The sequence below is a fragment of the Podarcis tiliguerta genome, assembly GCF_965153285.1.
Source record: "Podarcis tiliguerta genome assembly, chromosome: 5".
In the NCBI taxonomy this organism is placed as follows: domain Eukaryota; kingdom Metazoa; phylum Chordata; class Lepidosauria; order Squamata; family Lacertidae; genus Podarcis; species Podarcis tiliguerta.
In genome coordinates this window covers 44248643-44264511 of record NC_139538.1, presented here as the reverse complement: position 1 = coordinate 44264511, position 15869 = coordinate 44248643, and the positions used below count along the sequence as shown (strand labels likewise).

General features: G+C 41.6%; 1 protein-coding gene across 17 annotated transcripts in view; it reads left to right on the top strand.

Moving 5' to 3' along the window:
* The window catches only part of SH3PXD2A (SH3 and PX domains 2A), a 250465-nt gene that overhangs the window by 209570 nt on the left and 25026 nt on the right, over positions 1-15869 (top strand). For 16 of the 17 annotated variants that reach the window (XM_083441520.1, XM_083441519.1, XM_083441524.1 and 13 more), the window contains 2 exons: positions 6467-6580; positions 8165-8248. In XM_083441520.1, the coding sequence (XP_083297646.1) occupies positions 6467-6580; positions 8165-8248 (198 nt within the window). The remainder of the gene's footprint in view (positions 1-6466; positions 6581-8164; positions 8249-15869) is intronic. The other variant, XM_083441514.1, reaches the window with a different exon arrangement.

Sequence of the window (15869 nt, the reverse complement as noted above, 5' to 3'; positions counted from 1 at the left end):
ACACACACACATATACATCCTTGAATTTGACTTGTGGCATAACTGCCAAAAAGGCTAACTAGCACTGCATCGTTCCAAAATGCAGTATCTCATAATACAAAAAACCTGAAAAGGTTATGTCATCAGTGTCCCAGTACACACAAATCCATGGGAGATAGAAACCAAAAAGATGCAATTTCAGCACATTCTTAAGCTCCTTGAAAATGGAAACCTTGTTTGTCCCGAAGTGTTTGTTAAAAATGGTGGGTGGAATTTCACAGCTTCAGTAAGGGTGCTCTTTGTTTAAATAACGCAGCAGCAGGCTCTGGATCCATAAATATTCCATGCACATGTTTTGTATTCCTTTTGTACCTGGAAGACCTAACCTGTAAGAAAAATAAGTGCTGACCACAATGCATATCTAGTTTGACTGGATTCTCGTGCTTTGCTATGTGCATAAGATCAGTTTGGGTCTCGTGGGACTTATTTTTTCCTAATGGTTTACAGGATTTCAGCCATAAAGTTCAAGTTATATTATTATCAACTACTGACTTGAATACTTTATTTTTAACATAATTTGAAGGAAACTGGTGATGTGTGTTAATCAGTTTCACACGCAGTTGCTCCCAATTTCCCAACATCTTATTGCAAGTGTTTTGACTTTCACCCCCATTTCATAAAGGAAGATTGGCGTACTTCTTGTATGTGGATATTTTATTGGTTACCTCCCAATCCAGACCATATTTTACCCATTTTTTTTCCAGCAGGTTCATAGCATTATGTGTTGTTAAAGCCGGCATTCTCCTTTCCTTGTTATTTCATATATTTAATAGTGTCTTTTTTGGTGCATTTGAGTAAGAAACCTGACTTCAGCATGGTATGTTTACAACCATCCATGCTGCAGTTGTCATGCAAGCTAGACCTGCTGGATTTCCTTCTTTCAGACCACAATTAAAAGTGCAGGAGCCTCGTCCTCTTCACCTGGTCACTCCTGACAACTGAATAGGAGTGAACAAGCAGAGTGCCAGGCAGGATTGCATAGCATTTACTGCTCTGTGAAAGTAGCCTTGACATCCCAGGGTGATGAAAGTACTGATAATCATTTCAGGCCCTGAAGGTAACTTGCATCTATCTACAGAATCACTTTGGATCTAAGCAATGACTTGAGTGAGGCTGTGTACACACTCCCAATATATTCTGAATCCGGTGCACTCCCACTGCTGGTTTGTGAAGCCACATACACACACCTTTAGTCACAATCCACATCTATCCTGTAGTTCCTTGAGAATTACTGCATTTTGATGCATTTGCCCCCAAACCAGTGTTGATCTGATTTGAAAATGTAAACCATATGAAAACATCCATGCCCCCTCTCTGCCCACTGGTGTGGACAGGCAGTGGATGACTTGGAAGCACTAACAGCTGTGTACAACAAAATGCAAATGCTATTTTAAACAGAACAGGGGGGAAACAACCTCACTGCGTTTTAAGTTGGTAATTATACACAGCCAGACATTGAGCTTAATGGCTAGGTGTGAGTTGGCAAGGAAAACAAGTTATCTCTGACTGATCCTTGCAGAATAACAAGAACACTTCTGATAAAAAAATTAAAGGAAGAGCTAATGGAGCCAGTGCCAGCCCAAGGTCATTCATTCATTCATTCATTCATTCACATGTGTGTATGTGTTGATATACAGTGGTACCTTGGTTTACAACCATAATCGGTTCCGGAGGTCCGGTTGTAAACCAAAACAGGTTGTAACCCAAGGCATGCTTTCGCCAATGGGTCCTCCTCCCCCAAAATTGGTTGTAATAATAAAAAAATGGGTTGAAATCCAAAAAAAGGGACACGCACTTCTGGGTTTGACGTGGTTATAATCCAAAATGGTTGCAAACCAAGGTACCACTGTACTACCCAATCAACTCTGTCTCCTGGCGGCCTTGTGGACCTTCAAACTGCTTGGGCCAACACTTTTAAAACTTGACAAACCATTTTAACATTAGTTCCTGCTCTCCATCTATTTGCAAGTTGCACCTGAATTAAATCACTTCACCCAGCAGAGCTAACCCTGAGTGGAGCACAATGCAATATGATTGGGTGGGTTTTTGTTTGTTTCTTTCTGTCAATGTGGTAGTTGGTATAGATGCTAAAGCAGATCTTCTTTGTTTTTGTTTTGTTATTCCTAGACCCCCCTCCCCACTGGACCACCACCAAATATAGACTGTACAGGAAGGCAGGATATTGGCGAGGAAAACTGCTGACAAGGGGTTGTGAAAGGATCAGGGAAGAGGGATGAAAGAAACTGGCAATTGGCAGTGGGAACGGGGGATAAGGTACAAGTTGATTGCGAAAGGAGAATGGGAGAAGAAATTACAGGAGATGGGTAACGATACTTTGAGAAGTATGTGAGGTTAGGAAAGAAAAATATGAAAGGCAAAGACTTCTCCACTTAGAGCTTCTGGATCAGCAAATCCTGCCTAAAATAGGAAGGTTGAGTCACCATACCTTCACAGCAAATATCTGAACTCACTGTAGCTTGAGGAAACCTGAGGTATGGAACTCCTTGCCACAATGCAAGCACTGTGGCAAAGTATTTAGCAATTTCCAAAAATGGATTAGATATCTGTAGGAAATGACAGCACTTGCCTGCTGGTTATGCTAAACTCTGCTTCCATGTACCACCATTTTGTGACTAGTGGGCCTCAGTAATTCTCAGACTTCTTAAGTTGGCCCTGGGGGTAGAAAGTTCAAGAACCCCCTGCTATACTTGGATATGGAATGGCTTGGTTTGGCTCAACTGTTTTAAGCTATATGCAGAGTTGAAAATAGTATTTAGGTCTTTTCCAACTTTTCTGTTTTGTGAAATAGTAGGGCACAAAACCAAAGTTCAGGGTGAAATGAAATGCTTCAAAGGTCATGGTTTTTACTAGAGTGTTAACTTTATAGTGCAGCTCTTTTCACTCAGGCTAACGTTTGCTTCTGAAGAAGAATTCATAGGACCGTTTCCATCTAATTAGGATCAGATGTGTATCAGCTTCTGGTCTGTTTACTTCTGCGTCATAATTACAATTGCATGTTCAACTCTAACATGCCTCCTATCTTGCCATGCCATTAACTATTCCTCATTTTCAGCAGTAGGCCTTTTTGAAATGAGTTGGTGGTGTTGGTTTTCTTTTTAAATAATATTATTATTATTTACGGCAGCTGGCTGCTGTGGGTAAACGTCATGTCGGGAGAATCTCCCTCTTGCTGTGTAAAAGTGTAACTGAATTCCCTGACCAGGAATACTGTGAAGCAAAGTTTTCCAAATCTCTCTTGGAAATGAAAATCTCTGCCTCTTGATGAAATGATGCTAGTAATGACTCTGGTGTCATCGATGCTGCTCTGTTTTTATTTTTGATTCCCTTTTGGAACATTTAGGGGAACAGGAGAGAGGTTCCTTCTCATTTGACCATTTAGCAATGTCTTTTGTTAGAACTGGCTTGGATTCTTTTAAGAGTATTTAAATTTGATATGTACGCATGCCTTCACTTTTGGAGTAGAGCACTTTCACATGCAGAATTAGATTATAGAGTAAGGGCTTTGAATGTTACCTCCTATTATTCGCACAGTAAAATAGAGGACCCTCCTGTGCATGGTTGGGGCAAATTTGGGAAGCCCAGTATTGTGCCCTGTTGAAAACTGGTGAGGTCATCACAGTTGAGATTCAAATGAAATGCAAGTGGAAAATGGAAATTAAAGGTGCATGTAAGAAGATTAATCTAGATAACTAAAGCAGTGAGACAAACCATAGATTACAAGGCATACTCACTAATGCACTATATTTTATGCCATGCAGTAGGCTCTGGTCCACATTTATGCCTGAGGAATGCTCAATATCAAATATCAGTTGGTGAATCCATGCCAGAGAATTCTTATGCTGAAATAGCAGTTTTCCTCTGAGTAAATGCAGGCTGCTTCTTTGCTTGCCACTTCTAACAGCTACAGCCTCTCGTCTTCCTCCACAAGCTTTCAATTAAAGCCTATATATGTTTGCCCTACTGTATCCAATGGGGACCCACTTCTTTGCCAGCAAACTACAAGTGGTGGATATAGTTTGTTTCCCTTACAAAATGATTTACTTTCCCCATTCTCACTTTCCTTTTAGCAACACTGTCGCTGTAGCTATAAGCAACTGTTTTTGCCTGTTTCCCCTAAGTTAAGTTAACTCGTGTCAAGACTACGGGGTACATCTTGAGTCTTGTTTTCACTACCAGGTCTGAGTCCTGGAATATGTGGGGAGTGAGCATGCACAGAGTGCTCTTCATTCTCCACTGTACAACTGTAGTCTCCTATCTCCATGCATATTTTAAATTCAAAGCAGGGTACCTGGGTTGGTGTTCAGCCATGGGAGTTTGGTATAAATGCTCTGGCCCATGCTGCAAACACACACACACAGACACACACACCTGCTCCTGGTTTTCCCTCTCTACTTCCCTCATTTTGGTTGCCCAGCTCTAAAAACCAAGAGCTATTTCCCCCACCCTCTCTTTAAAGGCACCTTTCAATGCTTCAAAAATATGAACATTTTATCTAGTTCATAAAGCAAGGGTATGGGTAGAAGGCTCAGATCTTGCTCCAACTTATTCTCCCCGCCATCTCTCACTCTTGCAAACTTCAGCTGACTCTTCTCAGCCTCTGTGCCTTGGGAGAGGCAAAGAGAATTAGCCAATAGTAAAAGCATCTAATTTGCACTTAACACCTGGGCTTTGCGAAGGACCATTAACCACTTCATTTAAAAGGTTATGTTTTAAGCAAGTCTCTTTGCTTGCCTCAGTGAGAATTTATATATTTACAAGTTCATTAATTGTTGTGTTTAACATCACCCATATGCTAAAGAATATCAATAGGAAAGGAATTACCCAACTTGGCAGAATGTTAATTTCCATCCAAAAGGGAGGTTATTACGAAGTAGAATTCACACAGACATTTTGCTTTTATTTAAAAGTGAAAGCAAAGCGCACAGCCTTGGCTAAGTCTGGTTAATAGCCTCTGTCCTTTGTCTGTGGTTATGTATTGGCTTAGATCCTATCTAGTTATCCATGATCAGAAGGGCTATTTTCATTTACAGGGGGAACTGGAATCCAGTGGGGATCTGCCCCTCCCCCCTTCCCTGCCCCTCATGCTGCTCCAAGGGTCCACCTAACCATAAGCACTGCAGGGAGAAGGGGAGAGAAGCAAAAACTTCCACTGGAAGCAGCATCCTGTTAGTGGAACTTTGCCCACAGACGCTTGCAGCAGCAGAACCTTAGTTATGATGTGACCCACAGTGTGTTTGGGGCAATGTCTTTTGGCAGCACTGTGAGAAGAAACCAATTCTAATTGCAACTTTAGTATTTGAATTTCCAGTTTGACACTCCCACTTCCAATTGAATAGTCCAGGGGAGTTCCACGGCATTTGGACACAATTATCTGGGGCTACAAAAGCTATTCAAAGTGTGTGGAGTCATTTTAATAAAGGAAATTTGTGCAACCTGTCTGATTTTTACCAGGAATACAGAACATTTTTCTGCCTACATTGGCAATTAGGTGATTTTATTTCCACCAGCAATATGCCGACTTCTATACAAAAATTGCAGTTCTTGCAGTTCCTACTTCATGGAAAAGGCGAGCAAAAAGTTTCCCTTCCCCCCCTTTCAAGATTCATCTCCTCCTGCTGTATACTTATAAAATGTTTGGCATCGAGCCCCAACTCGGAACCCTTTAATGCTGTATAGCACAGCAAGGGAAGCCTTGGGCAGGGCAGGAGGAAGACATAAAATGACATTTTAATTTCTTCCCCACCACCACATACACCTTTGTTAGTTCTGCTGTGCTCCCCATTCTGCTATGGAGGTTCTTATTCCAGGGTGGTTGGAGTCTTGAACAGGAGTACAACTCTTAGACGGCATTCAGACAGCACTTTACTCTGTTTTCCTGGTGTTTCCTTCCCTGATCATTTACATGCTCATTCTCACTTCTGGAAATCTAGCATAAGTTTAGCACTCATTTCTGCGTTAATTGCTTCCAGGGGAAAAAAACCAATTTTCCAATCCCATTAACCCAGGTAAATGCAGGAGTTTTGTGCTGTAATTTTCCTGTAGTTGCATGGATCATGCCATGTGACAAAATTTGGGTGGAATTCCAGCATACAGTTCTTTTCCTCCATTATCATGGGCGAATGACAGGGGAACAGAAACATGCATGTCTGCTATTGTATCACACCACACGCAGCAGTGTGAATGAAATTTAGCAAGACATAGTGTTATATTGATCAAAAAGCCACAATTCCATAATGATACAGTAAAAGAAATACAGTGTAAAAGGAACTTCAGAAACGGGTGCATTATAATATAGTGCTAGCATTATAACCAGGATGACTAACACACTGGTTTTGAAGAATTTGAAATTGTTAGAGGACGGTGATTCTGCAGTGAATTAACTCTTATTCTTTCCTTACCCTCACAGGTTGGTGGTTTGTAAGTACCTCGGAAGAGCAGGGCTGGGTCCCTGCCACTTACCTGGAATCCCAAAGTGGAATTAGAGATGATTCTGAAATTAACATGTCCAAAGGAGGGGAAGGTAAGAAACAGCTGTAATTGATCTGGGTGAGGAATTATAATTAAAACCCACCTTTACCCTATATACCCTTTAGGAATAAGCATAGCTATCTCAAAGACCAGCACAAAGGCTAGTAGGTTACCTATTGACAGTTATTTATGCCATTTGAGGGGAAGAATAAATGCCTTCCTAGGCTACCTTGATCTGGTAGGAAAAGCGGTTATAGATTTATTTATTTATTCATTCCCCCGCCCATCTGTTTGGGTTTCTCCAGCCACTCTGGATGGCTTACAGCATATCAAAGAAGTAACATTTGTATGGGTTGTGGCATTATTCTAAAGCATAATAAAATATTTTATAAAAATGCTGATTCTTTTGTGTTTATAATGATGCTGGGTTTCTAGAAATTGTGGTCTAGACACGTGTGGTTTGTATACAATAACGCACCCATGTTCTTCCATAAGAGATTTAACACAGCTATTTGAGTTGCTTTTTTCAGCTTATCTTGAATCTTTCATAGACCACAGTGGGGGAGAGGAGTTTATATAATCTATGAAATTGTTTTCATAATATATATTTTTCCTGATGTATGCAAATAGTATATTATATAGTTGATATTATTCTGGTTTTGTGCCAGTTTGCAAGTCTTTTTGTCTAAGATGCTATCAGAATCTGCGTACAGCAAAAGGTGTTGCCATTAACTGCCCTATTTTGCTTAGTGCTGACCAAGTCTATCCTCTCCCATCATAGTATTTTGTTCCCCTTTTAGTGTTAACTTTCTGTCATATTCCATTATATGTACATCTTTATCCAACTCATAAATAACTGCACAGAGGATGCTGTCCCAAAACAGAGTTGTGCATGACATTAAGGCTCCCTTCAGCCTTAGTGCAGAGGAATGGTAGAGTGTAGGTTGCATCAGAGGAAAAGTTCATATCCACAAACGGGAGATACAGTTGGGGTGCATTGTAGCATCTTTACTCAGGACAGACATGGGGAACCCATTGCCCTACTGATGTTCTTGGATATCTTTTATCATTGGCTATACTGGCTGGGGCTGATGGGAGCAAGCCAATGGTGTAATTGGTGTACATCGGATTGTAGAGGCCTCTTTAAAGGTTCCATCCTGCATGGTACAGATTTGGACCTCCCCTCTGCTCGTACAGAGTCATCTAAGGAACAGGCTCCAACTTTGGCAAAGGCTCTGGATGTTCCTGTGCCACAAAGATGTCATTAAAAAATGCTCCAAACACCCTGCATTCTAAGCAAAGGTGCTGTGATATTATTGATGTCTATTTCTTAAGACTTCCCAAAATTCTGGATACATACAACCCATTACTGTTATTATTTAGTATGATTTTATGTCCACTAAACGAAGAACCATGAGAAAGCCTGTTTGTGCCTGGGCCTCAGGTAGTTTCTTATTTTATCACTTCTTGTAAACTAATCTGAATGTATTATTACATCTCATCCTCGCTAACACAAGACTAGTCCTTATTGTTACCATGTTTTACGTTGAGTTTGGTTCCCACCCCACCCACCCACCCATCACATTTTATTTTTCTTTCTTTCCTTTTTTATGTTCTCATCCATTTTCCAAAATAGTTTCTAAGAGACGCAAGGCACACCTGAGACGCCTGGACCGGCGATGGACACTGGGAGGGATGGTCAACAGGCAGCAGAGTCGAGGTGAATAACTTCTAGGACATGGTCCTTTGAAGGATGTACATGCTGGTGGCTGCTGCTGCTTCTCTTGCCATTCAACATTGCTACAGATTGCTGGCGGGTGTATTGCATTTTATTGGGTCTTGTCTTCTCTGCGGTAGAAACAAGCCTGCTTGCAGCAAAATTAGTTGGCATTTAGGTGTGCTACCTGCTGAGCATGTTCAAATGGGAGCCAATAGCAAAATCAGCTCTGCAGACACGGTATGCTTTCACAAGCAACTCTTCACATCTTTTAATCTGTGCACCACTTCTGAAGGTCCTTAAGGTGACCGAAAAAGGGAAGGCAGGAAAAGGCCAATTTGATCAGTTTTTGCATTTGATGTAAATACGGCTCTTTCATTCTTAATTATTTTCTGTGGGTAGTTCTTGTGACCATAGGGAGGGGACGGAATGTACCTAAAACCTAAAGTAAGTGTGAGCCAAGTGTGATAGTGTGAGCCAAGTAATTAAGTTTATAGTTGAGAATGGTTGTGCAAAGGAATGTTTTAGAAATCTATTTAAAGAGGGTGTTGACTGTAGCCCCTAATAGTGTCTTGAAGGTTGAGGATTAGGTTGGTGGATGAAGTTAAATCATGAAATTTAATTCTTTCTCCCCCCTATGCCATATCCCACCCTCACTCCTGCCCCCCACTGCAGAGCTCAGAGTTGGTAGCCAACCCTGATCCATTGACCGGTATGTAGCATAGTAGTAATAATAGTAATAGTAATAATATTTATTAGTACCCTTCTCATCTGACTGGGTTGCCGCAGCCACACTGGGCAGCTTCCAACAGAATGTAAAAATACAATGAAACATCAAATATTAAAAGCTTCCCATGAAGGGTGGGGGCAGAACCTGAGCACTGCAAATAATGCTACATGCTTCCTGTTGCAGACTACCAGAACAGCAGTATACTTATACCAAATGACACAGGAGGCTGTCACGGCATGTGTCAGTGGTTCTGCTGCATATAAATACAACGGGACGATAACACCAAGCTGGGCATTTCATGCATGTGAAAGTAGTTGTGTACCCTTCATTTGGCATAGCACACATGTAGGGGAACATACTGTTTCCTACACAGAAGAGAGATCCTTGTAATGACTTTTGCCTTTCCTGACTCTAAGCCACTTCTTACTGGAAACGTTTACAAAAACTGTAAACCTTCCTGGGAACATCTGATGCTCCTGATTTACAGCCTGTTGGGAAGAACGCTGCCCTGTTCATTTGCCAGAGCTGGGCTGCACATAAAGAGAGGAGAGTGAGGCCTAGGGATGTGGTGAAATCTCCTTAATTCTTTCTGAGAATCGTGAAATTTGTAGGCCACTCCTTGGGTCTTACACTATCCCTTGGGAAGGTGGCCATCTCAGAGACTGCACATTTTTCAGGCTTGAAGTTACTGATTTACTATCATTTGGAGCGCCAGTTGCCATAAGAACTTCTCTGAACTGGTAGTAAACAAGGCTTCCCAAACCTGGTGCCTCCAGACATTTTGGCCTAGCAAGCTGATTGGAGTTGTAGTTCAAGGCACCGGGTTGTGAGAGACTGTTAGTGGGGATTTGTCTTATGTGAAAATGCTCTAAAACTTAACATTATTAGATTATCTCAGTTCTCAGGCATGGAGTGACTTTGTCCTGACAGAGGTTATTTGAGCAAGGGGGTTCAGAGGAGGCAAAGGGAGATGGCGTGAAAGAGACTGCTGACTGAAGGGAAAGTATTTTTATGGAGAATTCTTCCGTGGTTTGGAAGATTTTGAACTATTGCATGTTGCTTAGGAGCCTTAATTAGATAATTCCCCAGACTGCATGCCTCTGCTCCCAGTGTTTCAAAGTTGGATCAGGTCACACAGTGATGTCCCACAGCTGATACACAGAGAGACACAAATTAAACGTTTGGGATAGATTTCCCTGCCTCAGCCCTTAGGAACATAATAAGGCATCCTATGCTGAGCAGACCATGTATCATCTACCTCAGTGTAGTCTACACTGACTGGCAGCAGCTTTCCAGGATTTCAGGCAGGGTTCTACCCTAGCCTTACTAGGGATTTCAGGGATTGAACCTGGGATCTTCTGCATGCAATGCTGATGCCCTGTCACTGAGCTCTGGCCCTTCCTGTGTCACAGAAGGTGACTGAGTCACTGGAAATTGTGTGACAGTTCTACTTGCATCTCACCTCAGTCTCAAGAAACTGAAATGTGTATCTTGTACAGATATTATAATTATAGCAGTACCTCGGGTTACAGACGCTTCAGGTTACAGACTCCGCTAACCCAGAAATAGTACCTCGGGTTAAGAACTTTGCTTCAGGATGAGAACAGAAAATGCGCAGCGGCGGCGGCAGCAGGCCCCACTAGCTAAAGTGGTACCTCAGGTAAAGAACAGTTTCAGGTTAAGAATGAACCTCCAGAACGAATTAAGTTCTTAAACCGAGGTACCACCGTATTAGAATTTATATACCGCCCTATACCCGGAGGCCTAAGGGCAGTTCCCAAAACAAAATATAAAACCACAAAATATATAATCAAAATAAGAGCAACCCAATAACCCCCCCCCCAAAAAAACCACATTTTAAAAGGGCATAGGATGTCAATCAAATCAACCAAAGGCCTGGTTAAAAAGGAATGTTTCTGCCTGGCACGTAAAGGTGTATAATGAAGGCGGCAGGCAAACCTCCCTGGGGAGAGCATTCCACAGGTGGGGAGCCACCTCCGAGACCAGCTCTGTCAGCTCAGCCAGGGAGACTGCTGAGCAGCAAGAATCCCTAATCTGTCCCAATTGCCCAGTGCCAGGAACATACACTCTAGATTCCTGCCCCCCAATTGGACAGAGAGCCTGGAGAGAGAGAATCTCTATAGACCACAGCAACGCCCCCTCTCCAATCCTCAAATCTGGCCTGATGCTGCACTGAGTACCCAGGTGGGCACAACTGGGTGAGATTGATTCCACCCTGTTCACCCCCTCAAGTTTCAGGGATACATGCCAGATCAGCCTCCTCATCCATAATCAGATCATGGATCAGATCAGGGAAGCAGAGAGAGAGTCATTTGCTTCCTTTCTAAGGCAATTCCAATCCACACTTCACAAGTAAGTACGCAAAGCGGGAACACAACTGTCCTCTCATTTTTCATATGTGGATATCAAATAAAAATGCACACAAAAATATGTGTTAGAAGAAATGTGTACAAAACTGCATATGAACGCTTGTGCAGTTTTTAAAATTGAAAAAAAATGAGAAAAGGAAAAAAACAGAAAACATCCATCCCTTGAGCTTGTAGATAACTATTTTCATTTGCCATTCAGTTCAGATATGTGGAAACACAAGGAGTTTCAACCCAAGTTTTACTCAAGAGTAGAACCATTGAAATAAATGAACATGGCTAAGTTTTGCCAATTAATTTCAATGGGTCTACTCTCAGTAAAACTTAGCTGATTACCATGCAAGTCGTTTTTTTCAAAGAGTTACCTTTGCTGGTAAAACATCCATCAAGAAAGGGCTGTTTTTAATTGCTTCTCTTGCATTGAGAAAACCACCACCAAGACATTTGTATCAAGCAACCACAAATTGAGAGATCCTCCTCCATGTTTCTAGAAGGCTCAAAAGTTGTTAATCCTGTTCAATGAGAAATTGCTTGATCCCTGCATAAGAAGTTGTGTTGAAGCAGCTGCCACAGGGACCAACTTGCAGAAGCCACATGGCAGCTGTTTTGTGAGTGCACAACGTCTCAGACATGCAGATTTAAGAAGGAGAAAAATTGAACTTGGCTAACTTTGGCACAATCCCTGGAACACCGTCTGGAGGGAGTAGTAATCTTGTAGGTTTCAACGGTATTATACAGCAGTAGTGTGTCAGAGGAAGTAATCCGTAGGTGGCATAGTTGTGCGTGTTTGTGTCATCTAACAACCAGAGATCTTTCTAACACAAAGGATGGTTGGACTTTAACATTAATTGAAGTGAGGAAACTGACCTCGCTTGCAATGGTTTGCGCACTGTCTTAAAATAGCTTTATTTTCCACAGCTTCTTCTAAAAAAGATGATTAATCTAGAAATATAGTATGCAATGTTTAAAAACAGGTGCAAGAAGTATCACATGGGAGAGAATATTGATTGTGATAGTCCACTAACTTATTTCATTTGAAAGAAGTGATCTCTTTTGCCTTCACACCAAAATATCAAGCAAGAAATGTCTCACAAAACACATATTGTCCACTTTAGGTTTTTCTGAAAACTGAATTGTATACTATCTTACTTGGACCCCTTTTAAACCCTCCTTGGTCAGCTGGATACAACACTAGTCATTCTTCTGAATGATAACATTTCATTGCTGTTTCCCATAAATGCCGACTTGCATACATTTGATATTGTAATTTTTTCTACGGTTAGCCTCAGCTGAAGACTGTCGCAAATTGCTTTTGGGGTTACAAGCAGACCCATGCTCAAAGGAGTGCCAGCTTAATTTATAAACTGTGTGTGTGTGCATTTGTGTGTGTGTGTGTGTTTGTGGTCTCCCTTTTTCCACCACTGTAAGGAAACCAAATGAGTGTAATTTGGGAAATGATATAATATTTTGCTGCGAAAGCACTCTGCAAAGGGAAACTTTAATGATAGCTTCCTGTTGCAGCACAGAAGGCTTAAAAATAGCACAGCAAAACAAATCTATAACCAGGGCTCTAATATCTGTAGGGGTTTAATCTGACAACACTCTTTCTCTTTCATTCTTCTTCTGCCTTACTTTTCTCATCTTAAATGAACAAATAAAATATTTCAGAAAGACCCATGTTCAACTTTGGATGGCTTTACACCCCAAAAAACCCCAACAACAAATAATAGCAACCCTTTGGAAAGTAGAGTCTGTAATGGGCAAAGCTTCAGCTGCTTGACGTTTGCAAATTTGGCTTCAAAACTGAGCCTTATTAGAAATGTCTGAATCTTTTGCAGAACCTGTAAATGCAGCAGTCCCCCTTTGACATTTGTCAGCTGGGTGTGTTCATTACATAGAATTAAACATCATAACTTGAGCATTTCCTGGGTGAAAGAGATGCACGGATTGTGTTTCATACATTCCAGGGACAGGAAGCACAAGGCATTAATACTTCTACTGCTTCTTCATTGGTGGTGTTTCCAAAGTTTTCATTCATTTTATGCAATACTTACACTCTCATTTGCCTCGATAAAAGCAGAGGTGCTATTTCTTGGAACTGTTGCAGCAGGAGCCTTTTAAAGAAAGAAGAAAGAAAGAAGCTTTAATGTGCAAGATGCACAAAGCAGAGCTTTGATTGCGTAGTGATGTCACCCCCTTTATGACTCTTAAATCATAAATATGTGGGTTTAGATGTTAGTTTATTTTCTCATTATGATAGTCACAGTGGGATACTTTTTCAGCATGTTTTAGCTATGAGGGGGTGTAGTTGAGGTTTCTGAAGTCACTTGCTAGCCTGTGCTTATTGCATTATCTAAAGTCAAGTGCAAATCTCATTGAAATCCTTTGCCTAGCAGTTTAATATTTTCACCTCCAAAGCCTTAAAATAATATGGCTGTTAACAAGTCCCCTTAGGTGGGCTCTGAGCAGTTGAAGACCTGTAGAAAGATAAGGAATTGTTGCATGATTCTGAAACTGAGTTAACAAACAGAAAGATATGGCTGCATACTGTTTTCCCAGCAATTCAAAGTTAGGCCCATACCATAGTATGGTGGTAGCTGCTTGCACATGGATTTGGCAGGCACCATTCCATAGTGCAGCTGCCATAACAGTGCAGGAAATGATAGGGCAAAGTACCTGCACAGATCAGTTTCATCCACAGCCACTGTACTACTATAACATATATGGGCTTAAAATATAGACCTTTTCTAATGGCATATTTACACTTTCAACCAATAAAACACTTTTAACTGTCACGGCTTCCTCTAAAATACATGTGGGTGGGCACCTAGACACTCTCTGGGCCCCAGAGGGCCCCATCCACTTTTGCTGCTGATCAGCCATTCACCTTTCCTGTAGTTTCAAGGTGATCAAGGGGACAGGGTTCAAGAGAGGTGTGTGTTTGTGTTTAAGAGTGAGATAGAGTAAAGGCAGTGCTGTTTTCCTAGAAAAAGGTGCTTGAACTTGCCACAAACACCTCCCTTGTTCTTAGAATGGCAATGGGACCCATCTGAGTTCTGGCTGGAAAAAAAGCCCTGAGTAAAGACAAAGCTGGTTCTGCCCACCTCAGGGTCTGGTCCTTTCCTCTGCCACCTATTGCCCTTGTGGTTAAAAAGCTTTCTCCCCACTGCACTGAAGAATCTTAGGAAATATAGTTTAATTGGGGTGTGACAATGATCTTAGACAGTTTCTACCCCCCTGCCGTTAGCACAAAAGAGGGCATAAATACACCAGTTCAGCTCTGTGGTTCAGCTATCCCTTAAAAGTCTGAGTTCTTGGTGATGACTGCGTCTCCCCACAAAGGAATGCAATTTCTCCTTTTGTGTGATGTAGTTTGTTTGCTTTTTGTTTTTGATGGCTCAGCATGTCCTAAGTGTGATAAAGAGTCCAAAAGCAGTACTGTAATCCTAGTGAAACAAGGCTGTGGTTTTGTTGGAGTGTGTTGCAGTCGTGTCCCTTGCCAACATCTCCAGAAAACAAAAAATGAAGTATGGCTCTCTCTGCAGAGGCTTTCAAGTTTTCTCAGTGCCAGTTGAGCCACAAGCTAATGCTGATAACAGCATATTCAGATTGAATGTCATCAGCATCCGGAGCAGGGAGCAAAAATGGCCCTGTTGAATTGCTGTTATCTCCTCTGCCTGCCTTCTTAAATGTGTGTGTAAAACTTCATAGCTGGCCAATAATCTTTTCAGAGCTCCTCAAGCTATATCCAGTCCTTAAGTTGAACTAATGATACCACACTATAATTCAGACCTACTGCTGTGCAAGTTAGGAAGGAATTTCAACCATTCAGTTGTACGATTGGAAATCAATTATTTATATTTTAGTGTGTTTCCACACAGACTGCTGTTGATGCAACTGAGTTCCAACCCAGATAGTTACCATAATGTGTGAACTGGCCTGGGATCTAGGGAATTCTGGCAAACAACCTTATCTTACATTATATTCTGGACACCAGCCTTCAATTAACTGATAAGGTGGGATCAGTCTGCGCCAGATAGCAGGGAGCCTTTTTCTTTCTGTTTAAAAGTACTGCTCTTATCTTTTGCTGTTGTCTCCACCCCTTCTATCTGTATTGACTTCCTGGGGATCTGAAACTTTGCCTACATCTAGGATCCTTTCTCCTCTCCCCTCTGTTTCTGCAATTCCAAGTGTATGGTTAGGCTGACAGCATAAATGGCTATCTTTTCTGCCAATAAAATCCTTGCATTTGCATGAGAAGCATTTTCACCACTATCTTGGTTAAAGTGGTATGTCTGTGATGAGAATCCTGGACTAATATACCGCAGTCAATATATTGCTTTGGATAAACTCCCCTCTCTCCTGAACATCAAATAGCAGGATATGGGTATTCAGACTCCCATGTGGTAGGGAGGGAGGTAGGGAGCTAGGTAGGGAGACTTCAACAGAATGGCACAAGCAACTACCCAATGATAAGCAATGCAATCCCATCTCTTCCATTCTGTGA